Genomic DNA, 18,859 nt, shown 5'->3' on the forward strand with positions numbered 1-18,859 from the left:
TGTCTGCTGACTCATCCAAAGCGAGAGAAAAGAATGGTGCCGCATTTATATCCTTCACTTGTGTTGCCTCAATTTGATTTGCCATCATGATGGTACGATCGTGAACAGTTCTTGCCAACAGAGGCATGTCTTTTATTCGTTTGATTAGCTTGTCTTTATCTGAAAAGTCGTCAAAAAATTCATAGGCAACATCAAGCATGAATGTTTTGGCATACTCCCCATCTGTGAATGGCTTTCCCTTTCTCATAATTGCTAAAGCACCAGCAAAGCTAGCTGAATTCCAGTCACCTTGTTGGGTCCAAACACGGAGTTGCTGCTGACTAGCTTGCACTCTGCACAGTGGCTCTTGACATGCTTTCTTCCTGCTGTCCCCCACTGGATATTTCGATGCAAATGTAGTATGGTGTGTGTTGAAGTGCCACTTTACATTTGACCGTTTCATCAATGCAATTTTATCATTGCATATTAGACACGCTGCAGAACCTGCTCTCTCCACAAAGGCGAATTCCTCTGTCCATTCCTGCTGAAAAGTATGATACTCCTCATCTTTTTTTCTTTTAGCCATCTTCTTCATCAAAAGGGTTTCCGCAATTAGCTAGCTGACTACTTGATTAAAAGGAGGGAAGTTTACTTCCTGACCTCACAAGGACCAGTGTACTTTACGCATTACCCAATAAAAATTTGGTGTTGTCCCGGAAGACAGCTGTGATTGGCTCCAGCCACCCACAACCATGAACATGAGCGGTAGGAAATGAATGGATTGTAATACATGAGAATGTTTTATATTTTTAATGTTATTATTTTTCTTATTAAAGATTTGTCTGTGAGCCAGATGCAGCCATCAAAAAAGCCACATCTGGTTCATGAGCCATAGGTTCCCGATCCGTATCTTATAATTTTGGAAAAAATAAAGGCTTCTGGCTTCAAGTATGGCTATATCCAAGAGCTCAACCAATATAAGCAGAACTGTTTATCTCACTTTTACATGCTAGTGTACATTCCAGACAACTAAGGACGATGACTGCAGGCAGAATGAGGCTCTATATCAGTGTTAGTCAACATGGTCCCTACCGCCTACTAGTGGGTGTTCCAGCTTTCATGGTGGGCAGTAGCGGAGCAACTGAAGTATAAATAAAAAGATCGATTTAACTATAGTAAGTTGTTTTATAAAGATTTATTCTGCCAAACTTAGCGACATAAAGTACTTGGTGAGTAATTATTATTATATGCTTTAACTGGCTGTAACTCTGCTTTATAAATTTTATAAAGTAAAGTTACTTCCATTACTGTGGAACCAGTGAGTGGTTAGAAAATTTTACTACTAACAGAGATACAAAAGTGGGCGGTAGGTATAAAAAGGTTGACTACCCCTGGGATAGAGTGTCAGCCTGGGACAGTGCCAACCTGAGTTACATCCCCGGTGTCTCCATCAGAGATTTTGAGCTACAAGCTCTGACCTGAAGGCCTCAGACATGTGAGTGAATAAGTTCAAGTTACTGAATGAAGATTTGGAAAGACTTGCATGACAGCAAGCAGAGCTGGCGAGCAAATACAAGTGGGGAGAAATAAAAAAACTTCAACCTGCGGACCAGCTGATTGTCAAAACGTGGAAAGCGCTTCCCGTCACATCCCACATACTGCAGCGAGTGAGTATTGCTGTACTGACCATGTTTGGCTCTATGTATGCATGTGAGCAGTCTTTCTCACATCTAAAGAACATTAAGACCAACCTACGATCCCAGAAGAATGAGGTCTCCAAAGTCCTGTTCTCATCCCAGACCTAATTATTGTGGCCAGGGGATAGGGTTCTCTGAAAGTGTAGATCACATGGTACTGTGGGGTTCTGTTAGATACAGGTCCATCGGGAGTAGTGGAGTGGGGTTGTGGGTCAAATAAGTTCGCAAATATGATGTATATGTTTGCTCACTTGTAGTTTGTATCGGGTGTGGGGGACAGACTATAAGCAAGCAAGGTCCTTATAGCCTAAGGCTTAGTTTTAAGACTAAGCGTTTCCCATCCTTTTAATACTAAGATCTTCTTAACACTAAGCTTTTTCCCCACACCCTTGAGTCTTGCATGATGTGGGGTGGTGTACTCTTATGAGGAATCCCATTTATGCCTCAGATAAGAGACTTCCTTATTTGTATACTGTCTTAAAGGCTTTAATTTCTACACTAGACATTGGAAAAACACCTAGAATCAAAAAAGTGTTTGGCTTACTCCAGCAAGGAAGACCACACACTGGGAAACCATGGGGCACCTCTGTAAGAGAAAGTTGGAGACAGGATTACATTTTAAAGGGCTGGAGTATGTGTTGGGTAGTTTTGAGGAGAGTTAAAAGGGAGTAGAAGCACCTAACCAGGCAGTCCAGGCAGTGGCAGAGTGGATAGAGTGTCCGTCTGGGATGCTAAGGACCCAGGTTTGAAACCCCAAGGTCTCTGGCTTGAACATGGGGTCACCAGCTTGAGAATGGGATCATAGACATAACTGCATGGTTGCTGGCTTGAGCCTAACTAAGGTCCCTGGCTTGAGAAAGGGGTCACTGGCTCTGCTTTAGCCCCCCCCCCCCATCAAGCACATATGAGAAAGCAATCAATGAACAACTAAGGTGCCACAACTATGAGTTGATGCTTCTCATCTCTCTGTCTCTGTCTCTGTCTCTCTCTCTCTCTCTCAATAAATAAATAAATAAATAAAAGTAGAAGGAATTTTCAGTTGTTAAGAAGCAGGGAGCAGATTCAGATTGGTGCTGTTTATCTCAGAAGTGGAGCTGTCATTGGTAAGAAGCAGCAGTCATTCAGTTACTCAGGAAGGGTTTGTGGTGCAAAGTGTCCTTGTCATGGGCTTGGTGCAGACATAGTCACAGAGTGGCCTTGTATGATCATTGTTTATGTTCAGTGAAGAACATCATGGCCCAGCTGCCAGCTGTGAGCTGTTTTGTTTTGGGGTTTTGTCCTTTTTATTGAATTTATTGGGGTGACACTGGTTAACAAAATTATACATTTCAGGTAAACAATTGTACAACACTTCTCTGTACACTGTATTGTGGGTTCACCACTCCAAGTCAAGTCTAAGTCCATGACCATTTTTCCCTCCTATACCCTCCTCCACCCTCCACCCCCAAACCCCAGAGATCTGTTTTTCATTCCCTCTTCTGGGGATCTTTGTCTCCAGGTCAAGTCTGCTCAGAGTCCTTTCTAGTCTCAACCCAGTTCTCTCCCAGAGATCATCACTCCAGGGAGTGTCAGGCACAGGGTGACAACAACAAGTGACCTTCAACTGGTTAGGAAGAGGGAAACACTTAGGGACAGAATTTTCAGCTCTTTCTTGGGGAGCCTTAAAAGGGAAACTCTAGTTGAAACAAAAAGAAAGGAAGTTTGTAAATTGAAGGGCTTCTCAGAGTCTTGACTATGCTTTTGTGTACTGCCAGTCTGAGAGACACAATGTTGGGTGTTTTTTGAACAAAGACAGAGTCAGAGACATGGGCAGGAGGCAAAACAGAAAGAGACACAGAGACAGAGGGACAGAGGCAAAGGAATGGAAACAGAGACACAGAAATATAGACACAGAGAAAGGAATAGAGATAGGCAGAGAGCCACAGGGGCGGAGAAAGAGACAGGGACAGAGAGAAATGGACAGGGACAGAAGTACAGAAGTGCACAAAGAAGGACAGAAAGAGAGAGAGGCAGGGGAGAGGGGCCGGCAGAAGGCGGCGCAGGCAGGCGTGGCGCAGACAAGCGCGCGGCTGCGCGGTGGGGGCGCGGGGTCGGGACAAAGGCAGGCTCCAGCAGCTGGGGAAGGGGGGGGCAGGGGCAGCGATGGCGAAGGCCTCAGCGGGCGCGGGCGAACTACAAGTCCCAGCAGCTCCCGCTGCGGCCCTCGGCCGGCCCTTCTCGCTCCCCAGGAGCGCCTGGCGGGGCCGCTGGGCCAAGGGGGCCGCCGGCGGGGCTGGCGGGCGGGGGGGGGGCTAGCAGCGGGCCCCTGGGGCGCCGGCGGGCGCGGAGGGCCGGGCAGGGGCGAGGGGCGCCGGGTGAGTGTCCCCGCGAGCGGGTCGGCAGACGAGGGCTTGGGTGGGGATGGGCGGGGGACCCCGGTGCGGGGCGCGGCCCAGAGCGACCTCAGTGCGCCCCTGGCCCCGCGCGGTGCCCGCCGGCGCCGGGGAGAGTGGGTTCGTGGCGTGACGCGAGGAGCCAAACACCCCGCGGGCCTAGCGCGCCCAGTCCGCTACTATGGCCCCGAGGAGGGCCCGCCACGAGCTGGCGCCTTAGATAGGGAAGGGTGGGGGGCACGCCTTGGCTGTGGGGTCGGGAGTTCAGGATGTCCCTGCCGCTTTTAGAGACGATCCAAACCCTCTACCCCTATGCATTGTTCTCACCCTGAGCCTGGGTTTCGGAGTTCAAGAGGCCCTTTGTCAAGAGGGGGATCCTGGGCTTCCCTCTCTCCCCTAAGACCCTTGTTATTGTTCCTCTCACTCTGCAGCGTTGGGGGTCCGAGTTCTGGAAGCCCTTCTCCAGGAGGGGATCCAGGAACTCCGTACGGGACCCAGGCATTGTTTCTCCACCCTCTCCAACCTGAGGTTCTGGGTAGAGGAGGTGACTTAGGAGCTTAGCCCCCTCTATTTGTTTACCCACTCCCAGCTATGGCTTGTGACCCAGAAAGTCTCCCTCCCCAGGAGAGGTCCCCTGTCCCCCAGGAACAGATCTATTTGTTTACCCCAATGCCTGGCCATGGGTTGGGTAGCTTGAGGCATCACCTCCCATCAGGTAATCCCCAGCTCCCCCTGCTCCCTAGAAGGGGTCACAGCTATTGTTTCTCCACACTCCTACCCCCTTTCCTACCTTCAGCATGGAATTCAGGATCTTTCCTCCAGGAGGGGCCACAAGTGTCCTGATACACATCCTTATACCCCAGCCATAGGGTCAGTCACTCAGGGATTTCCCCTTCTTAGGAGTTGGCTCAGGGGTGCCACAGTTATTCAAGAGGGGCCCCAGGTATTATTTCTGCCCAGCCCCCAGCTAGAGGTTAGAATTCAGGATCTTCTGTCCAACTGGGCAACAGTTATACTGACTACTGTCTGGCTATAGAATATTTCCTCCAGGAGATTCTTCCTTCTCCCCTACACGGGTCCTACATATTATTCCCCACCTCCCACTCTAGCTTTAGAAACTGGCACTTGGGGAACACAGGTGTTTTTTGGTTTTGGTTTTTTTTTGTTTGTTTGGTTTTGGTATTTTTCTGAAGCTGGAAACAGGGAGAGACAGTCAGACAGACTCCCGCATGCGCCCGACCGGGATCCACCCGGCACGCCCACCAGGGGGCGTCGCTCTGTCGCGACCAGAGCCGCTCTAGCGCCTGGGGCAGAGGCCAAGGAGCCATCCCCAGCGCCTGGGCCATCTTCTCTCCAATGGAGCCTTGGCTGCGGGAGCGGAAGAGAGAGACAGAGAGGAAGGAGAGGGGGAGGGGTGGAGAAGCAGATGGGCGCTTCTGTGTGCCCTGGCCGGGAATCGAACCCGGGACTTCTGCACGCCAGGCCGACGCTCTACCACTGAGCCAACCGGCCAGGGCCGGAACACAGGTGTTTTGATACTTACTCTCACCCCAGAATTGTGAGGCCTGGCATTCAGGTGGTCTTTTCCCCAGGAAGCAAGCTAGGAATGCGTGCTCCCCAGGGACCCAAGAGCACCACCAGATGGGGGTTTGTCCCCCATCCTCATCCCCCAAATATAGGATTCTAAGTTCAAGATGCTTTCTCTCTAGGCATTGAGTCAGAGTCCTCCCCCCCCCCCCCCACTAGGAACTCCCAAATATGCCACCCCTGACTATGGGACAGGAATTCAGACCACGGACTTACAAACAAGCACAAGAACCCTGACACACACCCTCTTCCCCACAAAAGGTAGGAACCTCGGATTCTCTCTCCACAGGACCCAAGCTTCCCACAAGAGGAGGAGTCCAGGATGGAGAGAGGGGCAGAGCCATGGAGTTGGGCACTAGAGACCTCTAGTGTCAGATCCCATGACTTCCATCCAGGTGTGAGGTTAAGAAGGGAGGCCCCCCCCCCCCAAGTCCCACCAGGGTCTCTCTTTCCGCCTTGGCTAGGGCAACTCTTAAGTCTCACTATGGTCTGAGACAAGAGAAGGATCCATGTGTATGTTCAGAAGTGGGTTCTGGGGCACAGCTTGGCCACTTTTCTCATCCCTGCCCAGGCTCCAAAAGAGCCCCTCTGCTCCCCAGAACCTATTTCTGCCCACCCTGTCCTTGCCCTGCAGATCCTGCCCTAGAAGCATCTAGCACTTCCACACCTGAGATGCGGCGCTCGGTCCTCGTCAGGAACCCAGGCCACAAAGGCCCAGCACCCACTTGTGAAGAGCTTGACTCAGATTCAGAAGGCATGGACCCCAATTCTGAAGAGCTGAACGCAATTTCTAAAGACCCAGAGCCTGACCTGGAAGACCTCAATACTGTCTCTGAAGATGTGGATCCCAGCTATGAAGAACTGGAGCCTATCTCCCATGATCTGGACCCCAATGAGGAAGTCCCAAGCTCCATCTTGGGGATCCGTACCATGAATCCCCAAGATCTAGACCCCATGTCTTCGAGTTTTGATCTTGATCCAGACGTCATTGGCCCTGTTCCCCTGGTTCTTGACCCTAACAGCGACACATTCAGCCCCTCGGATGCCCCAGACCTGGACCCCCTCTCATCTAGCCTCACTGCCACCCCGGAAGGCCTGGCCACCAGCCCACAGATGCTCCCTGCACCTGCCAGCCCACCCCGGCCTTTCTCCTGCCCGGATTGTGGGCGAGCCTTTCGCCGCAGTTCAGGGCTGAGCCAGCACCGCCGCACCCACAGTGGTGAGAAGCCCTACCGCTGCCCCGACTGTGGCAAGTCCTTCAGCCATGGCGCCACGCTGGCCCAGCACCGTGGCATTCACACAGGTGCACGGCCCTACCAATGTGCGGCGTGTGGCAAGGCCTTCGGCTGGCGCTCCACACTGCTAAAGCACCGCAGCAGCCACAGCGGTGAGAAGCCCCACCATTGCCCTGTGTGTGGCAAGGCCTTCGGGCATGGCTCACTGCTGGCTCAGCACCTGCGCACACATGGTGGCCCAAGGCCGCACAAGTGCCCAGTGTGTGCCAAGGGCTTTGGGCAGGGCTCAGCACTGCTGAAGCACCTACGCACACACACGGGTGAGAGGCCCTACCCATGTCCGCAGTGCGGCAAGGCCTTTGGGCAGAGCTCGGCACTGCTGCAGCACCAGCGCACTCACACAGCTGAGCGCCCCTACCGCTGTCCCCACTGCGGCAAAGCCTTTGGCCAGAGCTCCAACTTGCAGCATCACCTGCGCATCCATACTGGCGAGCGGCCCTATGCCTGTCCCCACTGCTCCAAGGCCTTCGGGCAGAGCTCAGCGCTGCTGCAGCACCTGCACGTGCATTCCGGAGAGCGCCCCTACCGCTGCCAGCTCTGCGGCAAGGCCTTCGGCCAAGCCTCCAGCCTCACCAAGCACAAGCGGGTACATGAGGGTGCAGCAGCTGCTGCTGCAGCTGCAGCAGCTACAGCCGCTGCTGCTGGCCTGGGCCTTAGCCCTGCTTCAGTGCTACGGCCTGGGCAGGTTTCCCTCCTAGCTCCTGATGCTGTCTCTGTGCTTGGCTCTGGCCTGGGCCCTGACCCTGCCTCTGTACTGGGCTCCCTTCCCAATCTCAGTCCCAAACCTGGCCCTGGCCCTGGCTCTGGATCTACCCCCACCCCTGATCCTGTCAAGTCTTCTGACCCTAAACCTGGTCACAATGCCAATCCTGAGTTTCTGGCCAGTCCTGACCACAGATCTGATCATAGCTCAGACCCAGATCCTGTACCCAGCCTCAACCCCAACCTTGTGCCCCTCTCTGACCCCAGCTCCCCCACCCATGACAGCTCAACCCTCCCCACCTGTGAAAGCCCCAAATGGGTGCAGGAACACGGGGCATTGCTGGGGCCCGATGGCTGAAGGGGATGCCGGCACCCACAGAGCCCTGGGAAGTTGTGTGTTGTACAGTTAGTAAAATCCTCCCACTGCCTTCTGGTTCTGTTTCTCTTTTTTCCCTAATGCAAAGCTCCTCGGGAAATGGGAAGGTGTGGCTTAGGCTAGTCATACATCCAGAACACCAATGTTCTGGCTTGCTCCTGATATCCTCCAGGCTTCCCAGCTTCCCCCATTCCAGCAATCACCACTTTGCTCCCCCAGACCTTAGTCAGGAGCAGACTTACCCTACAGGTAGTCTGAGCATCTCTTCCCTTTAGTTTAATTGAATGGTGAGATCTATGGCACGTTGAAATAAGTGGGCTGATAATGAGGCTGATGTGAAGCCATGTAGGCAGTCCTGCCCTGTCTGTTCCCCTAACTTACTCCTTGCCCTTCAAAATCCACATTATAGGTATACTATTGGACAAAGGAAGTTGCTCATGTATGCATTAAATATTTGTTGAGAGCTCACAGATGCCAAATTTGGAAATATTAAAAAGTAATTACAGGGTCTGGTACATTCTAGAAGTATACAAGACTTCTGATTTAGGTCAGGGACAGCTTTTCCGAGGTAGGACTAAAATCTCAGTAACAAGTAATTAATCACCAGCACTTTTTGTCCAACCTTGTACTGTTTTTGCATTTTCTTATTTAATTTTTTTAACAGTTTCATGAAATAAGCAACTATTATTGAGCATCCCCATTTTGCAGATGATGAAACCAAGGCACGTAGTTTAAGAGACTTTGGAAGAGAAATGGCAGATGGCAGCATAGAGATTTTAAACTGAACTGGCTGCCTTCCAGAGCCTGTATTCTTAACCATCATGCTCCAAGCCAAGAGTGCGCAAAGGCCTTGGGGCCATTGAGAGATGAGCTAGGGGAGGAGGTGGGAGAGGACCAGAGGCTCTGGTAGATTTCAGTGGGGAGCTTGTCATCCCAGAGAAATGGGGATTCACCAGCAGGTTCTAGCAGAGGACTGATAGGAATTATTCTATGAAGATGCTTCTGGCTGCTGGATAGATAGTAATGGGAGAGGGGTCAGGAGTGACCTCTAAGATCAGAGAGGAGGTTGCTGCAGTGAACCAGGCAAGAAACAGTGGAGAACTCTGGGCTGAGAGCCATGAACGTGGGAATAAGTAATCTTATTTGGAGTATAATGAGAAAATAGGATTTGCTGTTAAGTCATAGGAGAGCGGCCAAGGAGGAAGGGGTTTAGAATAACCCAGGAATTTATGAGGATGGAGGGAACAACCCTTAGAAGGATGTAGGGTCATCACCGGACATCGCGGACATGGAAACCAAGAGGTTGGTATTGGACATAAGTATGATAGGAGGCCAGTCCTACGTTGGCACACTCAGAGCCAACCCATTCCCCCAGCAGCTTGCTTTGCCAGCCGGCGCTAGGGCCTCGCGACTGCCGGTGGCCGGCAAGTCGTCCGCGGAGGCGCGCATGCACGCTGTTCTGGCAGGTGTCGTGGCGCTGGGGACAGACCGGATTCGGTCACGTGCCTCTAAGTGCGCCCTGGGCACGTGACCCCGGCGCGAGTCAGCTGACGCACGAGGGTTTGAAGAGGCACCGCCAGGGGAGAAGGCCGCAGTGACAGCGGCGGGCGCTGGTACCCGGGCTGCTCCGCCGCGCCGGCCGGCCGGTGGCCGGCGGTCCCCGTCCGGGTATGGCAGCGCCCGTGGGCCGGTGTGGCTCAGGTGAGGTTGCGGGCCGCAGGCGGGCGTCCAGGCTGCCCGACCTGGTACGGGGGATTACCCTGTTTACCTTTGCAGAACCCGGTGCTGACTTCAGCTTTCCCGCGGGGCAGATGTGGGCAGAAGGCCCTTAGAACCCGGGCGGTGGGTTGGCAGGTTGTCCGGCCTAGGAGTGGCTGGACTGCCGACTGTCCTTCCTGGACTCAGGCTGTGCTCAGTGTTCCTAAACTTAGAGGCCGGGCCGCCAGCCTCTCCGACTCGGGGCAGCGAGGTTCCCATTGTGAGCCTAGGTTGCGATTACTTAGCTTTGCTGGAACTCAGCGGGCACCAGCTTCTCCAGCCCTCACGAGACTCCCAGGATTTCCTTCCCCAATCCAGGAGGTAAATGCTTAGCTTCTCTAAAATCAAGCCGAGGACTGGGAGGATTGCCGCTCTGAGCCTAAGCGCCTAACTCGATATCATATCTCCAAACCCATGGAAGCTCAACATTCTTGAACTTAAGTGTTGAGGGCCCAGCCTCCAGCATCTTCACCCTCTACCTCTCATGGGCGAGCCTGGAGGAAGACCCTTTGTGTTGGTCTTCCCTTCTTGAACTAGTTGGAGAGACCTGAAAGGTGTCTCACCTGGTAGGGTCTGAGGTGGGTTAGCTACGATAGTACCTAGAGAGGCAAGGACACCCTCTGGCTTCCATCAGCTCTCTTGTAAACAACCACAAAAGCATCCAACTCCAAAGAGACCAATCAGGAGTTGGCCCTCCCTGTAAAACAGGTTCTGAAAGTGCCCACAATCATCTTGGTGGCAATGCCAGGCGGGGCCAGCCAGGCCCTGGAAAGAAGCTGGGTTCTCCCAGTGTTGGTGGTGGGTGGTGGGGATGTGTCAGGGACAGTTCTGGGCTGCTTTTATCAGCTATGACCTCAGCAGTTGCTGAAACCTTGGACCTTCCTCTTAGACTGGTCAGGATTGAAAGGAATATGCCGTGCTTAGAATAGCCACCGTTGGCCCTGGCCGGTTGGCTCAGTGGATAGAGTGTTGACCCAGCGTGCGGACATCCCAGGTTTGATTCCTGGTCAGAGCACACATGAGAAGCAACTATCTGCTTCTCTCCTCCTCCCTCTCCCCCCTCTCTCTCTTCCCTCCCTACTGGCAGCCAGTGGCTCGATTGGTTTGAGTGTTGGGCCTGGGAGCTGAGGTGACTTGGTTGATTCAAGCATTGGCTCCAGACGGAGGTTGCTAGGTGGATCCTGGCACGTTCTGGAGTCTATCTCCACTCCTCTCTCTTAAAAACAAAGAGAGAGAGGCAGGCCTCTGTTTCCTGAAGAATTATTGAGACTGGGGCTGAACTGCTTCTCTCACTTCATTCTGGAAACATTTTTCAGGGTTTCAACCTCAGGGAAGACTTTTGTTGTTGTTGTTTTCCACTTTTCAGATGAAGAGACTGAGACTTAGATAGTTGCCTTGGGGTTCCCCTAACCAGGAAGTGGCAGGTCTGGGATTAGGTCCTAGTGCTGTGTAATTTCCAGGAGCTGGTAATCTTCATGAAGATGCCATATTAGCTCATAAACTAATATATGGGGAGTGCTGCAGTAACATCCACTGATGCACAGTGTGTCTTTGGCAAATGCATTCCCTTATTACCGTAATTGTTGATCTTCCTCTCTCCACGCCTGTGGTTTGTCAGAGTAGCAGCTGGATAGGCAAGATCATGAGTGGGAAAGGTTTGTCCAAAAAATACTGGAATGTAGTAGAGTTCCACGTTCACACCTAGGATGCTGGAGTTGGGATGGGCCCAGGAGACTTCAGTGCCAGTGGAAGCATTTTATTTTCTCCCCACAAATCAACAACAGGAATAATGATAGAATGTCCTGACATTCTTACCACATACCAGCCCCTGTGATAAATACTTTAAAAGGAAATTGTTTTTATTTATTGATTTTAATGAGAGAAAAAGGGGGTGGTAGAGAAAGACAGGAACATCAGTCTGTTCTTCTATGTGCCCTGACCGGGGATCGAACCAGCAACCTCTGCGGTTTGGGCTGATGCTCTAACCAACTGAGTTATCTGGCCAGGGCATGATAAATATTTTGTAAGTATAAAATCTTTAGTTTCTTGTGAGAGATGCTGTGCCCTATTTTGCAGATGAGAAACTGAGGCTTAGAGAGGCTGGGTGTCCTGTCCAAGATGGTGAACATCAAGGTCAGGAATCAACTCAGGCCCTTTTGAGTCCCAAACCTGAATTTGCAACCTCTGAGCAGCACTGCTACATACATATATCCATAAAATGTTGCAGGTTTTCAGATTTTCTTAGATCTGAGAATTCTTTCTTGACTAGAACATGGAATCTTGCCTCCCCTGTTGGGAGATGGGCCTGCCTGGGCCCAATTCCTACTGCTCTCTCCCATTTCCACAGAGGCCGAGCACCTCCTAACTGCCAGCCTCGGCTATGGAACCCAGACGGGGACTCCACTGGCCCCTTCAACCCCTCTGGAAGAGGAAGATCTCCGCCGCCGTCTCAAGTACTTCTTCATGAGCCCCTGTGACAAGTTTCGGGCCAAGGGCCGCAAGCCCTTTAAGCTGATGCTGCAAGTGGTTAAGATCTTGGTGGTTACTGTGCAGGTGAGACCTGCAGGAACCCTGGCAGAATGCTGCCTGTGGCCTCTGTTCTCCTTGAAAGAGAGTCTGGAAGTCAGAACCTTATCTTGACCCTGCAGCAGCATAATGACAATAACAATGACAATGACAGTAACAAATCAGAAATCCTCTGAGTTCTGTATATGAGCCTCCAAGGTCCTGACAACTGCTATTGCTGCCATTTTATAGATGAGGGAGCTGAGGCTCAGAGAGGTTAAGGAACTTGTCCAAAGTTACATAGCAGCCAAACATTGGGATTTGCTGGCACTTGTTGACTTTCAAAGAGAACTGACGCAGCAGCTAAACAGATAGTGGTCCCCCTTCCTTTGCCAGGCCCTGTGCTGGGGTCTAGTGGTACCAAGATGAATCAGACCCTACCTCTATCCTAGGGAGCTGTGACTTTGGGTATGTAACTATACTTTTAATTTCCCTTTGGTAAAGGGACCCAGCAAGGTGGTACTACCCTGTAGGTTTGGGTTTAGCATGGAAGTTGGCATCTGACAAACATTTCATGAACATTAGTTGCTACCCTGAGATATATAAGTGCCATTGTGTGCTATGCATTGGGACGAATGGGGGACATGGAAGATGGGGATGGGTGCCTTCATGGAGTAGGCCCTCTCTTTCCTCTTCTTCCATTCATACACCAAGGGAAGCCCCATCCCAGTTGTGTCAACCCTGTCCGTCCTGCCAGCTCATCCTGTTCGGGCTCAGCAACCAGTTGGCAGTGACGTTCCGAGAGGAGAACACTATTGCCTTTCGCCACCTCTTCCTTCTGGGCTATTCTGATGGGGCGGATGACACTTTTGCAGCCTATACACGCAAGCAGCTCTACCAGGCTATCTTCTACGCTGTGGACCAGGTGCGGGCAGCCAGGGACAGGTGGGCAGGTGGCGGGGGGAGAAGTGGACAGGGCTGATGGGCCCTCCCCTTCTCTGCCCACAGTACTTGATGCTCCCTGATGTGTCGCTGGGCCACTATGCATATGTGCAAGGCGGGGGCGGCCCCTGGGCCAATGGCTCAGCCCTGGCCCTTTGCCAGCGGTACTACCACCGCGGCCATGTGGACCCAGCCAATGACACCTTTGACATCGATCCAATGGTTGTCACTGGTGAGTGGACAGGGCAGGGCTGAGCTGTTGGGGGCCCCAAGCTGCTGTGATTAAAATCCCATCTCTACCTTCACTTTTCCAGGAGATGGGGTTGTCTTGAGTATTAATAATTTTATGGCTGTGGCTGGATAGCTTGGTTAGAGGGGTTGTCGGTTCAGTCCCCGGTCAGGGCACATACAGGAACAGATCGATGTTCCTGCCTCTCTCTCGCTCTTTTCTCCTCTCTCTCTCTCTCTCTCTAAAGTCAAAAAGTAAAAATTAACTATAAACATTTGGGGGCCTACAGGGCTCCAGATCCTAGAGTGTGTACAGGGAATAGACAGATCGGGCTGTATCCTGGGGAGACACTGGGCAGAGTGGGGGGAGAAACAAACATGTTCAAGTACAAAGTAAATCAGGGAAGGGGTCGGTCAGGGACTCTGGGAGAACTGTCTGAGCTTGCTGCATTTCAAGCCCTTTCCCTGACTCCGTGTCCTCAGATTGCATCCGAGTGGACCCCCCCGAGAAACCCCTTGTGCCCCCCCTCTTGGATGGCAGCGCCAGTTACAAGAACCTCACGCTCAAATTCCACAAGTACTGCCCTATGGAGGGGGCCCCCCAGGGCTAGGCAGAGGGTTAGGGGGTCAGGGGGCCAGGTGTCCTCAGGGGCCCTCTGGCAGCCACTTCCCTGAAGGTTGGGGCAGGGGGCCAGGCTGGTGCCTGCTGAGTGAGCACTTCCCTCTGCCAGCTGCAGAGTCAGCATGGGGCATGAGTGTTGGCATTCTAGGGCTGGAGGGATCTTTGGAGTGCCCTCCCCCTCACTGGACCACTCCCCTCAGGCTGATCAACGTCACCATCCACTTCCAGCTGAAGACCATCAACCTTCAAAGCCTGATCAATAATGAGATCCCAGACTGCTACACCTTCAGCGTCCTGGTGAGCCCACAATGTGTAGGGCGAGAGCATGGACCCACCAGTGATCTTGGATGGGGAGCAGGGGATGGTGCCGCAAGACTTCTGAGCTCCAGGGGTGGGGATCCTTGGACAGTGGCAGCATGGGGGTGATGGAGAAGCTGGGGCCAGACAGCCCATCCATCATGTGGGTCTGAAAGGGATGCAGGGCTTATTCTGTACCCCACCACAGATCACGTTTGACAACAAGGCATACAGCGGGCGTATCCCCATCAGCCTGGAGACTCAGGCCCATATCCAGGAGTGTAAGCACCCCAGTGTCTTCGGACATGGTGAGCCCTCAAACCCCAGACCAGTGCTGTCCAGGGGCCCTGAAGGACCCAGGGATCCCTAAACCCCAGACCAGTATCATCCAGGGATCTTGACCTGCCCAGGGATCCTCCAAGCCCCAGACTAGCACTGACGGAGCTTCTGATTCAAGTAATCCATGAGCCTGCTGACCAGCCCAAACCAGCCCTACAGTCCACTTGGCTTGGCCCAGCCCCAGACCTGGTCTCTGAAGGCCCCAGGCCAGCCCAGCTCTACCAAGGTCCCCTCCCCACAGGAGACAACAGCTTCCGGCTCCTGTTTGATGTGGTAGTGATCCTCACCTGCTCCCTCTCCTTCCTGCTGTGTGCCCGCTCCCTACTCCGTGGCTTCCTGCTGCAGAATGTAAGAGTCACCCTAGTATCATATTGCTCAAACCAGCCTTGCCCAGTTTGGGGGCCATTGGGGCTGATGTTGGCGTGAAGTTCCCATACCTAGAGAGGCCTTCACGCCACCTGTTTCCTGCAGGAGTTTGTGGGGTTCATGTGGCAGCAACGGGGACATGCCATCAGCCTGTGGGAGCGGCTGGAATTTGTCAATGGCTGGTATATCCTGCTGGTCACCAGCGATGTGCTTACCATTTCAGGCACCATCATGAAGATTGGCATCGAAGCCAAGGTGGGTCCTGCTCACACCCTGCCCAGAGAGCCCTGGCAGCCCCTTCCAAACCCTGGCCCATACTGCCCCTGCTGATACCTACCTGGGGCCACATTCCCCAGCCAGATGCAGTTGACACTGCTCCTGTCCCTAGAACTTGGCCAGCTACGATGTCTGCAGCATCCTCCTGGGCACCTCAACGTTGCTCGTCTGGGTTGGTGTCATCCGCTACCTGACCTTCTTCCATAAATACAATGTAAGCCTATATGCTCAGGCCGGGCCCTCTCTCCTGGTTGGGGTCACATGTCCCCCAGTTCCCACCCCTGAAATTTATACATATGCAGCAATCACCAACCCCCACAGATGACCCATTACAAGCTTTTTAACCCTATGCCTGCCCACCCCAGATGTACCTGTCACTGAACTTGAGCAGGGGCCACATGAGCCTGCTCTTTCATAGCCATCCAGCTGAGTCCAGTTACAGGGCACCCTCAGCTCCCCAGCCTTTCCCTCAGCCAGGCCCTGCCTACTTTACCCCCTGCACACTGCCCACTAGGTTGTGGCCATGCCCTTCTCAGCCGTTCTTATTGCTGCAGATCCTCATTGCCACACTCCGAGTGGCCCTGCCAAGCGTCATGCGCTTCTGCTGCTGTGTGGCTGTCATCTACCTGGGCTATTGCTTCTGTGGCTGGATTGTGTTGGGGCCCTACCATGTAAAGGTAGGGGCTAGCCAGGGCTCATGGGGGTGCTCATGATCCACAAGTGAGGTTTCCTAGCTTCTGTCCCCCAAGTGTACATCCTGAGTCCTCAGACCCCTGGCTATCTATCACTGAGCTAGCCACACCAAGTGAACCCAGTACTTTACCAGTATATCTGCAGTGGTTTTGTCCACTGACCTTGGTACTGACCTTATGACCTTATTGACATGATGACCTCTAAATTACCCTACTATAACTGCTGATATTCTGCCCACTGTCCCTCTGATTCCCAATAACCCTGGCCTTGACTCTATGAACTTACCATTACATAGTGACTCCCAGGTGATGCCATGACTGCTGATAGTCTGCCACTGTTTTCTCTGACCTTAGCCTTGACCCTATGACATTGTCATTACACAGCAACCCCCAGGTGACCCCAGTGTAACTACTGGTACACTGTCTGCTGTCCTCTTTGGCCCCTGGTGCCTCTGTCCAGCCCCTAGCCAGGTCCATAGCTCCCACTGTTTCCACAATCCCACTAACCTCACTTCCTGGCCACAGTTCCGCTCGCTGTCCATGGTGTCGGAGTGCCTGTTCTCACTTATCAATGGGGATGACATGTTCGTGACGTTCGCGGCAATGCAGGCGCAGCAGGGCCGCAGCAGCCTTGTCTGGCTCTTCTCCCAGCTCTACCTCTACTCCTTCATCAGCCTCTTCATCTACATGGTGCTGAGCCTCTTCATTGCGCTCATCACTGGGGCCTATGACACCATCAAGGTCAGCCACACCCCCTCCAGCCTGCCTCCCCATGGGGCCAGCCCATATCACACAGAGCTGCAACCCAGACTCTGTCCTTTGGAGGCCACCATGGTAGGGTCTTGGGACACAGTGGGGCAAGGAGAGAAGGACCCAGGGAGAGAATGTGGGAGACTCTGCAAAGCCAAAGGAGATGGCAGCTTGGAATTAGGGGGGCACAGATTGGACTGATTATGTCATGGGCACAGCTGCCACCTTCTCTATTTGATCAAGGTGGGGCTCTGATCAGGTAGGGTTCTCTTGTCTTCTTTCACCAACTGGGACATCAGGCCATAGTTGCAGTGACTTAGCCAAGGTCAGCAACTAAGTGTTGAAGCCAAGTTCAACCCAAGACTGTGAATCCGAAACTGCTCCTAAGCTGGCTCTGCCCTGTGGGGTAGCCTGGGCAAGGGCTGTTTGGGTCCAGGGAACCATGGTTGTCCTGCAGGCTACCAGGATTAAAGGAGAGGAAGGGATCAGAGCAGAATGTGAAGGTGGCAAGTAGACAGGATTCTTTTAGCCAACATGTCTAAGGGCCTATTATGAGCCAAGCCATGTGCTAGGCACTGGGCATCTAGGAAAAAAGGCAATATACATGGTCTGCCCCAGAGCCAGTGGGTAAGATGGATGATGGGTGAACAGACGTATGATGACCGACTGTGAGAGGTGTGAAGGAAGGAAGAAATTTCTAGAATGTACTATTCAATATTAGTCTCTAATCACATAAGACTTTAATTTTTTTTTATTTATTCATTTTAGAGAGGAGAGGGAGAGACAGAGAGAGAGAGGAGAGACAGAGAGAGTGAAGGGGGGAGGAGATGGAAGCATCAACTCCCATATGTGCCTTGACCAGGCAAGCCCAGGGTTTCGAACTGGCGACCTCAGCATTTCCAGGTCGACGCTTTATCCACTGCGCCACCACAGGTCAGGCTCACATAAGACTATTTAAATTTTAATTAAAATGAAGTACAATTCCAAATTCAGTTCCTCACTCACAGCATCCACATTTCAAGTGCCCAGGAACCAACATGGCTAGTAGCTTCCAAATTGAATAGCATAGAATCCAACATTTCAGCTGATACCAGTAGGGTCTCAGCCCATCTGTTCACAGCTGCATAAATGAACTTAGAAAATTCAAGAAAAATATCAAATATTTCTGTCATCTTAGAAAGTTCTAAAATGACGAGTAGGGAGTCCAAGTGAGGGAGCACTGGAGGAAGGAACAGCTGGAACAAAGGCCTAGTAGCCAAAAAGAACTTGGGGAAGAGATGGTGGCTCCTCCACCAGGTGGAGAGGCAAAGCTCAGACTTGGCTGAAGGCTACAATGTTCACTCCAGCTGAGGATACAGAGAGGGCACCAACTGACCACTTGTAGGGTGTGCACACATTCAGGAGTTGGGGAAGGTCTCCCTGGAATCAAATCATGAGGAATAACAGGGTCCGAGAGGTGGGAGCCCACTTTGTCAGTGAGGAAGAGCGAGAAGATCCATCCAGATAGCTGGAGAGGAGGTGGAGGGAAGGGCAGATCTCATGGGACCCCATTCGTGGTAGCCATGTGGTGTCTCTCCACAGCACCCAGACAGTGCAGGCGCGGAGAAGAGCGAGCTTCAGGCCTACATCGCGCAGTGCCAGGACAGCCCCACCTCTGGCAAGTTCCGCCGTGGGAGTGGCTCGGCTTGCAGCCTCTGCTGTTGCAACAGGTTCGAATCCCGTTTGGAATTGGGGGCTGAGGGAAGGAGAGGGGCTAGAGAGAACTGCTGCCTTTTTCCTGGCATGACACTGCCTGGTCTACAGGGACACCTCGGAGGAGCGTTCGTTGCTGGTGAATTGACCCGGATCACGACTGCCACTAGTCATTAGCAGCACCAGGACCACGGATGGGGGAGAACCTTGCCTATTTATTTTTAGGGTTTGCTTTTTGAGGACTGGCTCCCTGCAGCACCCTGTGAGAGCATGGGCCAGTGGGGTTGGACACTGGTAGGGTTGGTGTTAAATAAAACGGAAAAATAAACTTGTGCACATTTCTAGCGGGAGGGGCATTCCCTGCGTCGACCAGTCTTCAGCTCC

The 18,859-nt window shown here is 52.6% G+C and overlaps 2 protein-coding genes across 2 annotated transcripts; both read left to right on the forward strand.

Moving 5' to 3' along the window:
* The first annotated feature begins 3,815 nt into the window (after positions 1 to 3,815).
* On the forward strand, positions 3,816 to 8,060 carry ZNF358 (zinc finger protein 358). The gene is given in 5 exon segments (XM_066341974.1): positions 3,816 to 3,959; positions 3,961 to 4,030; positions 4,480 to 4,592; positions 5,925 to 6,030; positions 6,270 to 8,060. Coding segments are annotated over 5 exon segments (2,151 nt in total). The 5' UTR covers positions 3,816 to 3,818; the 3' UTR covers positions 7,991 to 8,060.
* A 1,477-nt stretch (positions 8,061 to 9,537) lies between these two features.
* On the forward strand, positions 9,538 to 18,803 carry MCOLN1 (mucolipin TRP cation channel 1). The gene is made up of 14 exons (XM_066343475.1): positions 9,538 to 9,709; positions 12,114 to 12,319; positions 13,029 to 13,196; positions 13,280 to 13,445; positions 13,925 to 14,018; positions 14,264 to 14,360; positions 14,569 to 14,668; positions 14,941 to 15,047; positions 15,171 to 15,320; positions 15,454 to 15,555; positions 15,896 to 16,018; positions 16,559 to 16,774; positions 18,365 to 18,492; positions 18,587 to 18,803. The coding sequence occupies exons 1-14, from the start codon at positions 9,679 to 9,681 to the stop codon at positions 18,621 to 18,623; spliced, it is 1,725 nt and encodes a 574-aa protein (XP_066199572.1). The 5' UTR covers positions 9,538 to 9,678; the 3' UTR covers positions 18,624 to 18,803.
* Positions 18,804 to 18,859: the final 56 nt, after the last annotated feature.

Source organism: Saccopteryx leptura, chromosome 6, assembly GCF_036850995.1.
Source record: "Saccopteryx leptura isolate mSacLep1 chromosome 6, mSacLep1_pri_phased_curated, whole genome shotgun sequence".
Lineage (NCBI taxonomy): Eukaryota > Metazoa > Chordata > Mammalia > Chiroptera > Emballonuridae > Saccopteryx > Saccopteryx leptura.

Bases quoted from the DNA above. Each gene is read 5' to 3' on its own strand.
- MCOLN1 (XM_066343475.1), top strand. From the start codon at position 9,679: ATGGCAGCGCCCGTGGGCCGGTGTGGCTCAG. The intron at 16,019-16,558 runs GTAGGGGCTAGC...TCCTGGCCACAG, and splicing joins TGGGGCCCTACCATGTAAAG to TTCCGCTCGCTGTCCATGGT. The intron at 16,775-18,364 runs GTCAGCCACACC...GTCTCTCCACAG, and splicing joins GGGCCTATGACACCATCAAG to CACCCAGACAGTGCAGGCGC.